General features: G+C 36.2%; 1 protein-coding gene across 2 annotated transcripts in view; it reads right to left on the bottom strand.

Moving 5' to 3' along the window:
- Positions 1–1943: 1943 nt before the first annotated feature.
- Positions 1944–17108, bottom strand: part of Uspl1 (ubiquitin specific peptidase like 1) — a 38995-nt gene continuing 23830 nt past the window's right edge. For both annotated transcript variants that reach the window (XM_026388405.2, XM_026388406.2), the window contains 3 exons: positions 15034–15159; positions 7852–8009; positions 1944–4121 (listed from right to left, as the gene is read on the bottom strand). In XM_026388405.2, the coding sequence (XP_026244190.2) occupies positions 2239–4121; positions 7852–8009; positions 15034–15159 (2167 nt within the window). In that variant the 3' untranslated portion in view covers positions 1944–2238. The remainder of the gene's footprint in view (positions 4122–7851; positions 8010–15033; positions 15160–17108) is intronic.

Genomic DNA, 17108 nt, shown 5'->3' with positions numbered 1-17108 from the left:
TCTCCAACTCATGCACTTTTCTTCTCCATAGTATTCAGTGCTGCTGACTGCCAATCCTAATTATTTGTAAACTCCATATTTGTGAATTCACCTACTTGCTAAAATTTGCAACCCTAAAATCAGTACTTGTGGTGCTTCCCATGGTCACTTGTAGACATGTTTAGCTGCTGAATGCACACATTCCCAGCTCAAGTTCAACACTGTGCCTTTGTGTTTCAGCTTTCATACTGTAACCAAGTAATTTTGAGGTCTACTTAGTGCCCTGGTTTTCACATTTTTTGTGACTTCCCTGTTTGAAATGGCCCCTAGCACAATGCTGAAGTGCTGTCTAGTATTCCCAAGCATAAGGCAGCTGTGATATGCTTGACAGAAAATCCATGTTAGGTAACTTTGTTCAGCCTTAATTTACAGTGACATTGGTCATGAGCACCATGTACTAAAATTAAATAAGGTTATCTGTGAACAGAAACATACAAAAAAACATGATCACTGATTGGCTAAAAAGAACATGACCAGAGGGTCAGGAATTTAACCCTGTACTTCCCCTAGGAACATAGTATCTAAGATACGACCTTACTACAAATTTACAACCTTGTATGGCACTCACCAGTAATCTGAAAACATATAAAGTGGGTAATACAAGTGAAAGATGAATGAGCAATTCCTGAAACTCAACTGGCCAATAGTAATCAACCTCAGTAGTAATCAAGGAAATGTAAACAAAACAGCCAGGGTTGCCCCCTTTAAGCAATTATTAAGACTTTTTAGATGTGGATACCTTTTGACCAAGAAATAAAACTTGGATCTGTGCAAAAATTTATCAGCAATAGTAACTGATGTGGCAAAATTAACAGCACCAAAACAGTAGAGATCACCTCAGAATCTAAAAAGGATGAGCAAAACAATAGTTGTCTACCCAATGTAATATGTAGTTATTAAAAAGGTTGTTCAAAACTATGTGATATGGAAAAATGTCCATTATACAAAAAGCCTGATAGGATTTGGGGGGATATGGGGGATTGATCCCAGGGTCTTGTACATGTGAGTCAAGCAGTCTACCATGGAGCTACATCCCCAGCCCGTAGGATCTAATTTTTATTGTTTATGTGCATAAAAATATGAAAATTTGGTTATTAGCACTAGATATTAAAATGACCTAGTTTTTCCTTATGAAAAATATGCATTACTTTTATAATCAGAAAAAAAAAGAGAAAGCTTAGAGAGTAAATTTGGCAAATAAATTACCAAGTTCTGAGTCTCTGGCAAAGTCCTGCCACCCCTAAACTGTGTGCCACTTTCAACCTGAGTTCAACTCCAATCACTACAGCAGGAACACTGTGCAGGCATTCAAACTTTTAAAGGAAACCTGAGAAGTGAAACCTGGAGAGAGCAGCTCAACACTTCTAACCCCTGTGATAACCACTCAATCCCTGCCCCACAAAACTCATTGACTATATACTATTTTCTGTAAAATGTGACACAAGTTGTCTCACAGGAATGGTGAATTTTAATGAAATAACACTTCATATATTATAGAATCCAACATATAGCAAGCCTCATATTAATGGTTATTACTCTCCCCCCAAACAGAACTGTTAGCTGGTGTCCCACTCTGGTTACAGAAATAATTGTATTGGGAATAAAGATGGTATATTTACAATAACATGTAAACATTTCACACATCACAAATAAAGACTACCTCTGCCCTGTTACAGGTCATTTACTGCTCACATAACATTACTCACAGTTCTAGTCAGGTTTCCTGCCATCCATTGTGAGGAGAGGCAGAAGAGATGAGTAGCACTGAGGCATTCATGTTCTCTTCCTCTAAGAGACAGGCACAGGCCCTTCTGAGGAACTTCATTCACTCCACATGACAGCTTCAGTCTGTATGAGCAGTGTTTGTACTCAATCTAACCAAAACTTAAAATCTAGAAATTTAATGCACCCAACTGTATAAATCTTCAGGAACTAAACAATCTTTTCATCTTTAATGTTCTGAAATCCTCATTCTCCCACAAGTACAAAATGAAACCAACAACAAAAACACATTTCCTGATCATTTTTATTTGTAAAACTGATTCTATGACTCATGGGCAGAATCAAAGGTAAAACCTTCATCAGCTTACATTTTATTCAAGATTATAACACAAGGTCAGTGTATAAACACTACCTGAAAATACAGTTATGTATTTCTAAGAGCAATAAATATTACACTAAAGAGTTAACAAGCACTCATCAATTCTCAAACAGATATTCATCAAAATGAGGTAAGTCTAATGTGTCATTTGCTAAAGAATTTAATGCTGAAGTGGAAAAAAATTCATCGAAAATATCAGTCTTCATGGGGCTCTCCAAGTTTGAGGTTCTTAGGGAGGCATTATTCGTGAGTGAGTCTGGATGAACTTCACATTGATTTCCCTTGGTGGGGCTGCAATAATTATGGTCCTGTTTCAGATGTTTGTTCTGGGGAACATCATTTAATTCACTGGGTACTGGGAAAGGGTTATCTCCCATTTCCAAATATCTGAAGTCAGTTTCCCCATTTTCTGAGAGCTCTGTTGAAATAGTTGTAGGGGACAATAATTCTGCTAAAATTTCTTCATGAGTTTGACCACTATAGGAGGAAACAGGAATAGTGGTACATCCAGACTTATTATCTGCAATATCAATTTGATACTGTAGTTCATTTAACAAGTCTTCTATTGATTCACAGTCATTTGGAGACCCACAATGGGGCACGGGTTCTAAATTTTCACTTGGAAGTGTTTCACTTTGAAGGGAAGATGTAAGAGCAGCTAATTTCCTCTTTTTTGCCTTTAGCTTTTTAAGAAGTTTGAGACGAAGTTTATGAATCTGACCTTCAACTGAGTCTCCATGGTTTCCTAAAGAAACACCATTTTCATTTCTGTGAGAATCATGGCTGAGGTGAACTCCCTGGGAGGCACTTTCACACTTCTTCAGAAGTTCTGAAGTGCTGTTCCCACCAGTGTGCGGATGAACAGCTGTGGTACCTGATGGCAGAGGACCTGGTGGAGGACTGCAAACTGGAGGAGACTTATCTGCACTCTTTCGAGCTTTCTTAGATAACCGGTTAGCTTTTTGGTTTAGACCTTTAGTTTTAAATCCACCAAAATTATTTGCCCCTTTAACTGAGGGCTGCAAATCAGTTACAGTGTTTCTATTATGAGCGGAAACACAAGGTGGCATAAAAGAAGCACCTCTGCTTAACAGGCCTTTAACCCAACTTCCCACAAATGGTTTCTTCTGATTTTCTTTTGGAGGCTGATTCTGTGATGACTTGGCTATTACGGTTTGAGAATCTGCTGCAGTGTTTTTCTTCAAATTAGATACCTGAGATGTAGCAAGTTGTTCCGGTTTTAATTTCTCAATTTTTGGTGGAAGAAACTGTTTTAACTCAGTCTCCTTCTCAATTTCTACTGACTTCATTCCCTGTACATGACTAGTAGAATGAATACTGTTCATAGATGTGGTAATTGACGTATCTCCTGAATTTGGCTGCACTGACTGTGTGTTCACATTTACAACTTGTGATGGAAAGCTTAAATCCACAAATTGGGCTTGGGTAAGCTTTTCTTTATGTGGACTAGATGCTGAAGAAGCCTTTAGTGATTCTTGAGATGGCAAAGTATTTGCTTTGCCAAGCCCTATATTTTCTGTCACAGATTTGTTTTCTGATGGGAGAACTTTGGAGTTAATGGGGAAATCTGGGGCAGTTTTCTGGATAGTTCCTTTAAGTGTCAAAGGTAAAATAATACCATCAATCAAAGTTTTTTCATCCCGATTTTCATGAGCTATAGCTTTGTCCTGTGGAATAGCATGAGAAACAACTGACGATACATGTGTAGGGTGAGTCGCTGAGGACGTTTCTGCTGAGGCAGCCTCATCCACAGAACACCATGCTGGAGATGCTGGTTTCTTCTCACCAAAAGTGTGCTTGTCATTAGTCTTCGGAAGGCGAAGGTGGGTAGCTTCCTTATCTGTCACATGGGATGATTTTCTTTCCCAAATAACAATATGTATCTCTGAAGCAGGAACTTCAAATTTCTCATGCCTTTCAGCACATGGACCTTTTAAGTCATCACACTCTAGCCAACTTCCTGTGGAATGGGAAAGAAAGCCAGCCATTAGACAGTCACAAACCACTAGCCTAGGCTGACTTTCTTCTGGCCTTTTAAACTGCTATTATCACTGAATATCCATCCACTAAAGGAGATCACTCTAAAACAATGCCTTGTCTCCGGCCATACCACCCTGAACGCGCCCGATCTCGTCTGATCTCGGAAAACAATGCCTTATCCTTGTTACCAGTCTTCTCTGTCAAATTTTTAAGTCCTTATTTGGATGACAAAAGTTACTAATATAAGCAGAAAACTGAAAACCTCAGATAGTTTTCTGGAATAGTTCACTCTCTTTCCTAAAATACTAAAAATAAACAAAAAAAATAAATAAAATCAAGACAGCTTTATATTTAACTTGGGGGCTTAGAATATAGTATTGCCTAATTTACCCAAGAAATCAGAAAATAGCATAAGTTATTTCATATATATGAATTTTCAAATTAATAAAGTTTATTGCCTCCAGTAGCAACATTTGCTTCAATTCTCATTTGAGTCTTTTATCAAGTGAGAATTGATATCAATATCATTAATATCAATACTAATGGCTATACAAAACTGAACGTATTTAATGTATGACAAAAGAGTTTAAGGGCTGTGAGTAGTCTACAGTAACAAACACAAACCCTTGTCAAGAGTTCATTGCGTAGTTAAAAAACAAAACCAATTAAAAAAAAAAAAAGAGTTCATTGCTTACAGCACAACTAGTTAGTGGTATGACAGGAAAAGAAGTCATTATGCAGTGGACTAAAGTGTAAATAAGGAATAAGTTTAAACTACTCCTCAGAAAAGAAAGGGAAAAAAGGTCAACTATTAGAAGAGCTATTACCAACAAACAAATAAGTAAATGGAAAATAGCAAATGCTGGCAGAGACATGGAGAAACTGGAACCTTCGTGTATTGCTGGTGGGAATATAAAATAGTGAAGCTGCTGTGGAAACAACCAGTTATTCCTCCAAAAGTTAAACAGAATTATCATAAGACTTGGCAATACCACTGGTAGGAATATACCCCCCCAAAACTGAAAACAGGGAGTCAAATACCTGTCCACCAGTGGTCATAGCAACCATTTCATAAGTTAAAAGGAAGAAACAAATTTAATGTTCAGCCTTATAATAGAAACCTGGCATGCTACATGATGAACCTTGACAACAAGCTAAATGAAACAGATCATACATAGAATGACAAATACTGTGTGGTTCCCACTTACATGTGGTACCTTGAGTGTAGAATTCCTAGAAACACAGAGTAGAACAGTAGTTACCCAGAGCTGGGGATGCAGGGAGGATGGGGGTTAATGTTTCATGAGTTAAAGAGTTTTGGTTTAGGATGAGGAAGAAGTTCTGGAAGTGGATGGTGGTGATGGCTCTACAAAACTGTGAATGTACTTAATGCCAATGAACTGTAAACTTTAAAAATGTTAGAATGGTCAATTTTATGTTATATTTTACCACAATAAACAAATACAAAGCATGGCTGAGAAGTAATAAAGATGACCAGATGGTGACAGGTGATGAAGGTTACAGGAAGGTGTGTTTATTCATTTATAGTTTACATACTACACACATAATGATCTGAGAAAAGCTAACCACAGGTTTGGATAAGTAACAGCTTTTCAATAGTCAACAATTACTTATTTATGCTTTTATTATTGACTTCCCACTGTATATCTCAATACCTATACATCTATATGAAATGAAAACAGACACAAAAAGTAAAATGGTGTGGGAATTCTGACATACCAAATATGTAGCTTACTCTGTTTCTTCAAACTCAAACATGGTATTAAAGCATGATGTCAAACACCACAATATGTAGTATAAAGACGTTTGAGAAATATAACTAACTGTAAGCACCCAAACCACCACCCTATATTTCTTCAAGGGAGCCCATTATTTTAGAAAATATTATTTTAGCAGCAGAAATGACAACACAGTGTTAACACTGCAAAAATATGTTCAGATACAAACACAGAAAGTGCACAGTTTCCTTTCCCTGTTCTTTAAACATATGCATTTATCATTTTTGCAACAAAAATTTCAAATTATGAGGAAAAGGGAAAGTTAAGAAAGCATAAAAGACATCTTTCAGCAACTACCACTTTAGGCCAATTTAGTTGCTAATACACTGGCCAATTTCTAAGATATATCATTTAGTAACTACAAAATGTCATTAGACATTTGTGACTACAAATGTCTACGACCAACAAGGTCTAAGATCCAACATATTAAAAAAATTCCCCAAAGAGAAGAATTAAACACAAGATTAAAATGCTTATTAAAATATAATATCTGATACAAAGTAAAATGAGTGACAAGTCACAGAACGGAAATATGAATTCTCTGATTTACCAAAAAGAAAGCAAAATATACTCAGATCTGCTAACCTCTCAAATAAACAAAAACAAAATCATTTACCTAAATATGTGGTTTATGTGGATATACACTATAAACTCCCTGAATACTTTTTATTCTCTACCAATTAAAACTTTGAGACTCTTCAGCTTGCCTACATCAATGATTTTCTACCATATGCATACCAAAATTACCTGGGGAACTTTTTTAGTATACGTGTTGCCAAAGCAAGCATTCACCTGGGGAACTTTTAAAACAATACTGACATTTGGATCCAATGCCCAAGACTCATTTGTTGATATAGGGTATAGCATGGCAATTTTTATAAGTTAACCAAATGATTCTTGTATGTCACCAGAGTTGGAAACCACACTGTACCAAAAGTGGATTTCTCATTTCCTGGAATACACCAAAAGTTACAATACTTCCATCTAAAGCCTGATGCAGGATAAAACTTCAAGGTAATAATTACACGTATAATGTGAGTTTTAGTTTGCAAAGTGCTTTTGTTATACAATTTTGCATCATCCTTCCAAACCACCTCCAAGAAAAATATCAAATAAGAAAATTGCCCAAACAATAGAAAACAGCTATAACAAAGTAATTCCTCACCGAGGGCCTGAAAACACTTTACTGGGATTGAATTATCTTGTTTTAAGACAAAAGTGAACATTTTGAGGAAAACACACCTAGCAGTAAAACTGAACAAATGGAAGGGGGTGAACTTCCAAAATCTGTGAACTGTATTTATTTGGTTTTCCATTGAGAAATTTAGTCATTTAAGTAAAGGCTTCACATTTTAGCTGTTGGCCAACTATGGACTTCAGATGGCTATTTCAGCAACAGAAGGGCTACACAGTATTATGTTTAATAGTTTTAGAAATAGACATTCACTTTTATTTTGTTTATACAATTATAGCAAAATATAAGGAATATTTTTACCATTATTAAAAATCTTCAGTATGATATACGTTCTTTTTAGAAGTACAAAGTATCTAAAAAGTTAAAATTCCCACCATTCATTTTTCTATATTAAACACAGATTACATGTAACACATGTAATTTAAAAAATAAAAGCAAGAATATTAAACAGAAAAAAAGCAAACTTCAAACCAACAATAGTATCCGATCTCTATGTAAGAAAGAAATAAGAATGTGCATCATATAGATATGTGAAAGAAGAGTTAGGAAGGACACTAAAAACAAACTTTTAACAGAAGGGAAAAAAAGGCAGAAAAATTAAAATCCAAGGGGAGAGAAAAAAAGTCAAAGCATAGGTTGCCTTTTAAAAAATAAATAAACCATCAGAGTTTAGTTTGCATGCCTACTATCATAAAAGAAAACATTTCAATACTTACCATCAGCATCTAAAATCCAAGTTATAAAATGATTCTTTGCTTGGTACTGAATTACGGATGTTGCTTGATAAAGACAGCCTTCAAAATGAAATGCATAGTGCTCCAAGTCATTCTGTGGTAAGCCTTCTACGAAGTGCAACATGAATATGGGAGATACTCTGTGGGGAAGAAGGCAAGTCAAACAATTTTAATGCCATGTGTCTGCTTATGCAAGAGTCTAAAGTGAACGAGTCACACATAACACTTTCAAGGCTAACTAAACTGATTTTTCTTGAGCACCTCCAGATGTGTGCCTTAATTAGAAATGAAGAACTTGCTCTAAGAAGTATGTAACACTATCCCCTTTTCAGATTGCTATCACTGACAGTTGGAAGCCATCATGCAATAAGAACAACACAGACCATTAAACAAAAATTGCTCTGTGAGCAGCAATGTTGCTTTGGCTTAAAGAAAATCTCATGGTCGATACTTTGTAAAATTCAAAGGAAAAAGTCCAGATCATTTAGAATTTTCTTTGGCATCAAGTGCCCAAATTATTTACTTTTGTTAGGTGAATAGGCAACACATGAAAATAAGGTACTTAAACCTAAGACAGTCAAATAAATGTTAATTCGGCCTATTTCTTTCTATCATCTCAGGAAGCAATCTATCAAATTACAATTTCTACTTAGAAAAAAGTTTAAATTTGACTTAAAAGATACTGGTTAATTTATTGTAAACTTCAAGATATTCAAAACTTTCAAAAATACATTTTTGTTATACTGCAACATGTCAAACTAGAAAACAGAACCCACAGATGGGCCTCAAATAACTAAATCTAACAAAGCTATCAGGATTTAACAAAAATGTTGAATATCCTTTTTCCTAATATTTAAACAGCTGTCAAGACTTACTTAGCTTATCAAAATTTATTCAACTGAAATGAACTTGAAGCAATGTCCAAAATGTAAGATTATTCATACTGACAAGGGATAATTTGCAAATTATCCCTTGTCAGTCATTTTGTTAAAGAATAATCAAGTCCTCAAAATTTAAGAACCTTAGAAATACAAAGTCCTGAAAACTGTAACACTGAACCCTTTCCCACTGTTTTTAAAATCATAACTATTTTCACTGAATCCAAGACATCAATGATTATAAAGTATACCACGCCATCAATTTTGGGTGGGGGGGCGTGCAGGGGAACCAGGGATTGAACCCAGGGGGCGCTTAACCAATGAGCCACATCCCAGCCCTTTTATACTTTAATTTTGAGACAGGGTCTCACTAAGTTGCTTAGGGCCTCAATGAATTGCTGAGGCTGGCTTTGAACTTGCAATACTCCTGCCTCAGCCTCCAAAGCTGCTGGGCATGACATCAATTTTTAAACATACTTTTATTTCACATGTTAAAATATGAAGTATATGTCTTTGAACTAATACTTCACAGTAAAACTACAGATGTGTTCACAAAGCTACAAATGCAGGCTTGAAGCACCTGCCTCTTTTATTTCTATTAAAAAATTTTAAAATTACTAATATTTGGTTCCCTTGGACTCATACAATATCTGTCAAAATATCTTCTGAGGCTAGTTACTATAGCAATCTCTTTATAATCCTAGACTAGGAAATCTCACCAGTTTCCTGCCTTTGTGTGATTTACACATGGAAAATGTTTTAAGATAATGTATACATGACCACTTGCCAGATTTTTATGCTTTTTATACATTTTAAGCATTCTAAACTACTCTTTTGTAAGTTGGTAAAAGTAAAAACTGCCAAGACCAGTATTCAAGAGGCCTTGGGTTCAATCCCCAATACAACACGAAAAATAAATTGTAGCTGGGTACAATGGTACACACCTGTAATCCCAGCAACAAAAGAAGCTGAGGCAGAAGGATTGCAATTTAAGGTCAGCATGAGCAACTCAGCAAGACCCTATTTCAAAATAAAAATTTTAAAACGGATGGGGATGTGGCTCTGGTAGAGTGCTTGCCTAGCATGCACGAGGTACTAGGTTCAATTGTCAGTACCACTTTAAAAAAAAACACTAACCCCCCCTCTTAGTGAGCTTCCTTAGATATAGTAGGTAAATTTCCCCAAAGTCAGCTTTGAGATCTAGAGTTCTACAAGGCAGAAATTTGATTTTCTTATAGGGGGGGAGGGGGAAGATCAGAGTGATGAAACAAATTTTAAAACATCTTTTTATATACTATTCTCTCTGGAATTACTGCACCAAAGTTATCCAGGGCCTAACAGAGACTGCAATGATGCCAAGCAGAATTCTTTTTTTTTTTTTTTTTTTGGCAGTACTGGGAATTAAACCCAGGGATGCTTTACCACTCAGTTACATCCACAGTCTTTTTATTTTTTGAGATGGAGTCTTGCTAAGCTGCTGAGACTGGTCTTGAACTTGTGATCCTTCTGTCTCAGCCTCCTGCCACAGGGATTGCAAGCATGTGCCACCATGCTTGGTTAGAATCAGTTTTATTACCATTTCACCTGAACAGAGGCAAACCCCTCAGAATATCCTCCATATTACTTTCTCGTTCCTCACACATGCTAAGCATAGGATCTTTCACTGAGCCCTTCAAACTACTTTCTGTAACTATAAAACTGCATAAACTCCAAATACCAAATCAATTACAATTTTCTTTGTATGTGTTCGTGTGTGTCTGTGTGTGGAGGTGGGTATACAGAGGATTGAACCCAGGGCCTTGTGCATGGGAGGCAAGCATTCTACCAGCTGAGCTATATCCCCAACCCTTCCCTCTGTATTTTAACATGTCTGAGACTGGGATGCATCTTATCATTGATGGCACAGCTAAACAGGCAGCATTTCTTTCTTAATGGCATTTGAAAAGATGGTACAATTTATAAACACTGACATCTTGGAATCAATCAAGTAATATGCTTCCTCCTCCTCTTATTCATTTTTTTCAGTGGGTTCCCTAAAAGTCACTGTATTCTCCTACACACAACTCCAGTTTGTTTTACATTTCCAGCCTCTCAGGTGAGGGCAGAACTCTGCCTCCATGTTTTGTTCTCAAGCTTCTTCCTACACTCAATGCTAGAGCATCCGTTAGAGATGATGCTCAGAGCTGTAGAGAACAAGTTAAGGTTCTGCCTGAACCATGAAAAAACTGGATGGCATGGATTAACAGAACTGGAATCAAAAGTCAACAAGAAATTTCAAGCTAAGACACACTTGCCTTCACCTAACATGGGGCTGATTTCCTCTTCTTATAAGGACCTTTTTTCTTTTAAGAAAAAAAGCACAAAAGGATTGTGTTAACCACTGTACCCAAAGACAGCAAGGGAAATGCAAGTCTCCATTACGCAGAGAGCAGCCACATCTTGCACTAATGGCCTGGAGTAAAAGTTTTTTATTTATTTTCAACCCAACTAATGAAGTAATTCATATTTTATAAAATGCAAATCTAAGCTGGGTGTCGTGGTACATGCCTATAGAGCCAGTTTTTCAGGAGGCAGGAGAATCACTTGAGAATGAGGACATGAGTTCGAGACCAGCCTAGGAATATAGCAAGACCCCCATTAAAAAAAAAAAAAAAAAAAGTTAAAAAATACCAATTAAAAATGTGCATATATGTATATCTGAACTGTAATACTGTAGGCTTTAGGTGATATATATATATATATATATATGTGTGTGTATATATATATATATATATAAAATATATAATATATAATCTCATTACATTTTAGGTCTACTATATTATTTCAACTATTTTAGAATCTGATAAAAATATTAATAAAGTCAGTTGCAATTCAAATAATTAGAACCAGATTATATTCACTGTACTAAGTAAATACATCTTCAGAAAAATTTAACTGGGTTGGGCACAGAGGTGCACATGTAAAGTCCTAGCAATCTGAGAAGCTCAGGAAGGATTGCAAATTTGAGGTGGGCCTTGGCAACTTAGTGAGACCCTCAGCAACTTATCTCAAAATAAAAAACAAAAACAACTGGGGATGTAGCTCAGTGGTAAAGTGCCCCTGAGTCCAATTCCCAGCACACACACACACAAAAAAAAAAAAAAAAAAAAAAAGAGAGCGAGAGAGAGAGAGAGAGGAAAAAAAATCTGCTAAACAAAGTTTATAAACTGTTCTTTGGAGTTAATCAAGGATCTTACAAATTAATAAATAAACATTTTCTTTCAAACAATGAAGACTTTAGAAAATCTATTTTCTATATTCCATTCAAACTTTTGTAGGGGAACCTGCAGTTACTTATAAAAAGAAATGTTAAATTATTTTATTAGACCTGAATAAGTTCAGTACGCACAGAACAGAAATATCTTACTTCTCTTCCTACCACTCCACAAACAAACAAAACCATTAAGACTGAAGTTCATGTAAATAAGTTTTTAAAATGCCAACCAAGGAGAACTAGACTCTTAAAGGAAATTCATTTCAAAAGCTTGAGAAGTAAAATTAAATCTGATTCTAAGATCTTGGTGGTTCCATGTCAGTGTGCTCTGAATATAATTCTAAATAATTTACTTAGAAAAAAATAGCAGATGTGGATCAGACAGACATTATTCACCTGATTTATCAATGGATTCTTTTCCTAATGGGGACATCACATTACAGATGTAGATTATCTAAGATAAGATATTTGAGGAATTTACAAGACTATCAGTCTTTGGAATGCTGTATGATTAAATTACTCACAGTATCGTGATGGACTTAATTATTTTTAAGTTACCTCTAACAACTATATTAAATTTGTTTCTAAATTCCATTAGACACCAACAAACCGAATTATAAAGTAAAAATGCTACAAAGGATTTGTATAAAGATCTTGTCATTTATAATTTAAGTGAAATTTTACATGTGTTCGATTTACTTTTGAAGAATACAGGAAATGTCCACATTACAAATTTTGCTTATAAATCAGCTCAGTGGAACTCAAAAAAACACATTTTACACTGGAATACGTTTTTACCTAAAGGCTATCTTTCCAGATCAGAACATGAATGTTTAAGTAAAGCAATTTATGTATATAATTAAAAAGTGTACGTTGCAAAGTAACCAATTAACAGATTAAAAAAAGAACAGAATGAGTCTATCTTCAATCCTGAGGCTTAAGAAAAAGTAGATATAAATATTAGAAAAAACTATATACACCAAGATGCCTTAAGCAGCCCAGTGAACCAATGCAGGACGCAGACAGTCATGCTCTGCTGCCTTTCTACCCATCTTATCATCCAACGAAAGGGTTTACATAGAGGATCCCTCAACACTTAGATCTCAAAACTTGGCCACCAGAAAGGCAAAATAGGTTACTGACTTCTGGTTGAAGACAGCTCCTGTTTTGCGTCCCACTCAGAAGCTCTCAAATGACAGCAAAGGACAAAAACCGGTAATAATCCAAAAGGGCAAAAGAAGAGAAAGGGCACTGAACAAACAAGCCAATAAATATTCAGGGGACAGCATACAGAGAAATGGCCTCTTATATAGCAGAATGGGTAAAGTGATGACACAGCACTACAGAGCAGGCATGCTGATGAGAAGAGCTTATCCGTCCCGCTCAACTCCCAATTGATATCCACAGGCAACAGATACTGTGGAATATGGGGACGAGGCCTAGGCTAAAAACTGGAACAGGGAGTAAAAAAAACAGGAAGTATAAAGAGCATTCCTATGCACAAGGCCCGGAGAGAGCCAGTACAGTCTGGAGCAAAGAATGGAAGGCAGTAGGAGAGAGGCTTCCAGGAGGGAAAAAAGGGAAGGATTCAAAAATTTTAAAGTATTGAGTGCTGGAAATTTATTATTTGAAGTATTTGGGGAGGAAGACCCACAATATACGATAAAGTAAATGAAAACATTGAATAAAGAATTATAAGAGAAATAAAATATACCATGTATATTGCTTGGCTGGAGAGGGAATAATATATGTGTATTAGTAATAATGCAACACCGAATTAACCAAATACAAACCCTTGGAGGAACCAAGAAAGGCAAAACAGAGAGATAGGGCCCAGGTGCTGATGCAGGAACTCTCGCTCTCAACTACTTAAAAGGTGAACAGGCCCCGCTGCAGCAGAAGCAGCCATCATTTTAAAATGTCAAAGTAACTACCATCTTAATTTGAAGATCTGAAGCAGAAACTGAGAGAGGGAGTGAGGAAGGGGATTTCCCTGTTTGCCTTCTAAGCCTTTTGGTACTATTAACTGAGAACTGATTGATTTGATTTGGTGACAATCAACCTTTAGGAACAATTCTGAGGAGTTTCTGGTAGATTCAAGGGCATCAAAGGTTATTGATTTTCTTTTTTCTTTTTTGGTGTGGGGACGGGAGGTACCAGGGATTGAACTCAGGGGCACTCAACCACTGAACCATATTCCTAGCCCTTTTTATATTTTATCTCAAGACAGGGTCTTGCTAAGTTGCGTAGGGCCTCAGTAAATTGCTGTGGTGGCTTTTGAGCTTGTGATACTCCTCTGCCTCAGCCTCCCAAGCCATTGGGATCCCAGGTGTGCATCACTGTGCCTGGCACTGATTCTTTATTAATATACAGTTACTGTGAAAATGAAGGCTAAAGAGGATGTGTACATTGTGTGAGCAGATTAACAAAGAGAGACACTGCCTAAAATGAAACTAACCTCTGAGCTTAAAGAGAGTGATTCTGGTAACACAGGAAAAGAGAATTCTGACCAACTTTCCTGCTCAGGACAAATTGAAAAATTGGCACAATATAATAAAGGCACATCTGCTAAGGGGCAGGAGAAAACTTAGATGATGATGAAGAATTAGCAGGCCAAGATAGAAATTTAAACAGATGAGCCTGTGGCTTACCTTTGAAACATCTTGGTTCTTGAAATTATATTTTAAAAATCCTAGAATTCTAGTAACTTAAGAAAATTAGCAGGAGAAAAAAAACTAATGTTCAATATCCATAAAGGGAGAAAAAAGGCAAAGAGAAGGAAAGAAACTAGGAGAGCGGGGTCAATCACCCTAAGCCAGCAGTACATGGTATTTCACAGCTGCTTACACCCATTAAACAGCTGGTCCAGGTGAAATACCAGTGTTCCTATAAAGACAGGCATTTGGCAATTCATAAAGATCTATTAACTCAAACTTCTGAGAGACAGGTTTAGTTGCCATTTTGCACTCTACACACACACAAATGCATATCTACTTTTCTTATTTTTTAAATGATGAGGTAATTTTAACTCACTTTTCCAATACCATTTTTCTTATTTGTGATTTACTGTTGCAAGCATTACATGGGCCAAAATGGGCAGCATTAAGTGGGTGCCACTCAGAGATGACATTTGTAAAGGTGACCAAACTCTTCATACACCTATGGAAAAAAAAAAAGACAAATTCATTTTTGTTAAATTCATTTACATTAATCTACACCAATGTCTAAAATACCTTCATTTGTTTAGTCATACTTTCTTGTTTTCCTGAATCATGTATTAGTGTGGTAATTTTCCTCCCTATTCTTTTTGTAAGGCATCGAGAATATTTAGCATCATCCTGGCTTTCTATTCCCCAGATGTCAGTGTAGCCCCAGCTACAGCAGCCAATGTCTCCAGACACTGCTAAATGCCCTACTGGTGGGTGGGCAACAGAGTCCCTTGTTGAAAAACCACCATTCTTGGGCTGTCGAATATAAAGAACTCGCTGCTTATTAAACTCAATCTAGCTATATGTTACTGACAACCCAAAATGAAAAAGGGTATCTTCTTTCTTTGTGTGTGTGTGTGTGTGTGAGAGAGAGAGAGTGTGAGGACCAGCTTGTATCCACTTTAATAAGCATTTTTAATTAAAAAAAGTTACTTATTACCAAAAAGCAATGGCTGTTAACAAAAGATAAATTCTCAGAGAAGCTAATATTTTAAATGCAAAGCAATAGAGAAGTATTAACAAATACATCAACCATGTTCTGCTAAATTCTTCACTCTCAAAGGTACAGTTTAAGCAAAGCCTCCTTTTTTTTTTTTTTTTTCCTCTTTTGGTAATGGGAATTGAACAGAGGGGCACTTAACCACTGAGCTACACCCCCAGCCTCTTTTGTATTTTATCTACAGATAGGGTCTCCCTGAGTTGCTTAGGGCCTTGCTAGCTGCTGAGGCTGGGTTTGAACTCGTAATCCTCCTACCTCAGCCTCCTGAGCCACTGGGATCAGAGGCATGCACTACTGTGCCTGGCCAAAGGCTCCTATTTTTAATTTGTAAAAGACAGTTTGTCTAAACAAATAAGTGTTAATGCTTGCCATGACAGCTGCCATTTCTGAGCATGCACTATGTGCAAGGCAAGGCACATTACTACATAGTTTTCTTCCAAACAACTCTTTAAGCAGTCAATGCTGCCCTTACCCCATTTTACAGAGGATGAAAACTGCAATTCAGAGGGTATTGATAAACTGAGTCTGGAGTTCCAAATCCAGGCAGTCAGCAGATGACTGCAAAGGCCAGTTTTTTAACTGCGTTTTTTTAAACCAAAGCCCTTAACTAACACAAAAACCAGCACCACAAAATGAATGGATCACAGTCTTCCTTCAGCTTACATGAAAGTAAGTTCTAACTGTAAAACATTTAATGAATCGTTACTTTAGTTTTTCTATTATACTTGCTTTCACTTTTAGAGATTATTTTAAAAACAAATTGCGAAGTGTCTGGTGGATTCTTCCCTTGAAGTTCTTGAGCTCAGTCAGGATATATGCAAAGATATCATAAAAGTTGCAAAAAGACCCAACTAACTGACCCTTTCTTATGTGTATATATATCATCTCTCTAACTAATAATCTGAATTTAGCCAGGATAGAAATTATTTCTAGTGAGTTCCTAGCACACAGAACATAATGAAAAACTGTCAAAATATTATGAAGATGCACATTCTAGGAAAGCTATGATTAAGCTGATTCTAATCGTTAAAATTGTTTATATATTATTTTTAACCTAGGGAATAATTACAGGACCTTACTCCAGTAAGCAAAAAAAATCTTTACAGTTCAGAAAGGCCTGAGTATGACTCCTAGTTATGTCACTTTACTAGTGTGTCCCTTTGGGTACCACCTAACTTGTTTCAGGCTTGAATGTCTATAACTGTCAAAGAAAGATGCTATGATCTTAATCTGAGTTTTTGTGAGAAAACCAGATGGTTTATACAATTCAATGCCAAAAAACTTGGAAACTGGTATTTGCCTTCATCAGCACTTGCTTATACAAAATTATTCAAGTCCTAATATGAATAACACATTAATTTTCACCCTGTTCTAGTTTTTAGCTCACTGTTTTTGTTTTT

Source organism: Urocitellus parryii, chromosome 2 (assembly GCF_045843805.1).
Source record: "Urocitellus parryii isolate mUroPar1 chromosome 2, mUroPar1.hap1, whole genome shotgun sequence".
In the NCBI taxonomy this organism is placed as follows: Eukaryota; Metazoa; Chordata; class Mammalia; order Rodentia; family Sciuridae; genus Urocitellus; species Urocitellus parryii.
Note: the sequence above shows the minus strand (reverse complement) of the source record. Positions and strands in the feature narration are given on the sequence as shown.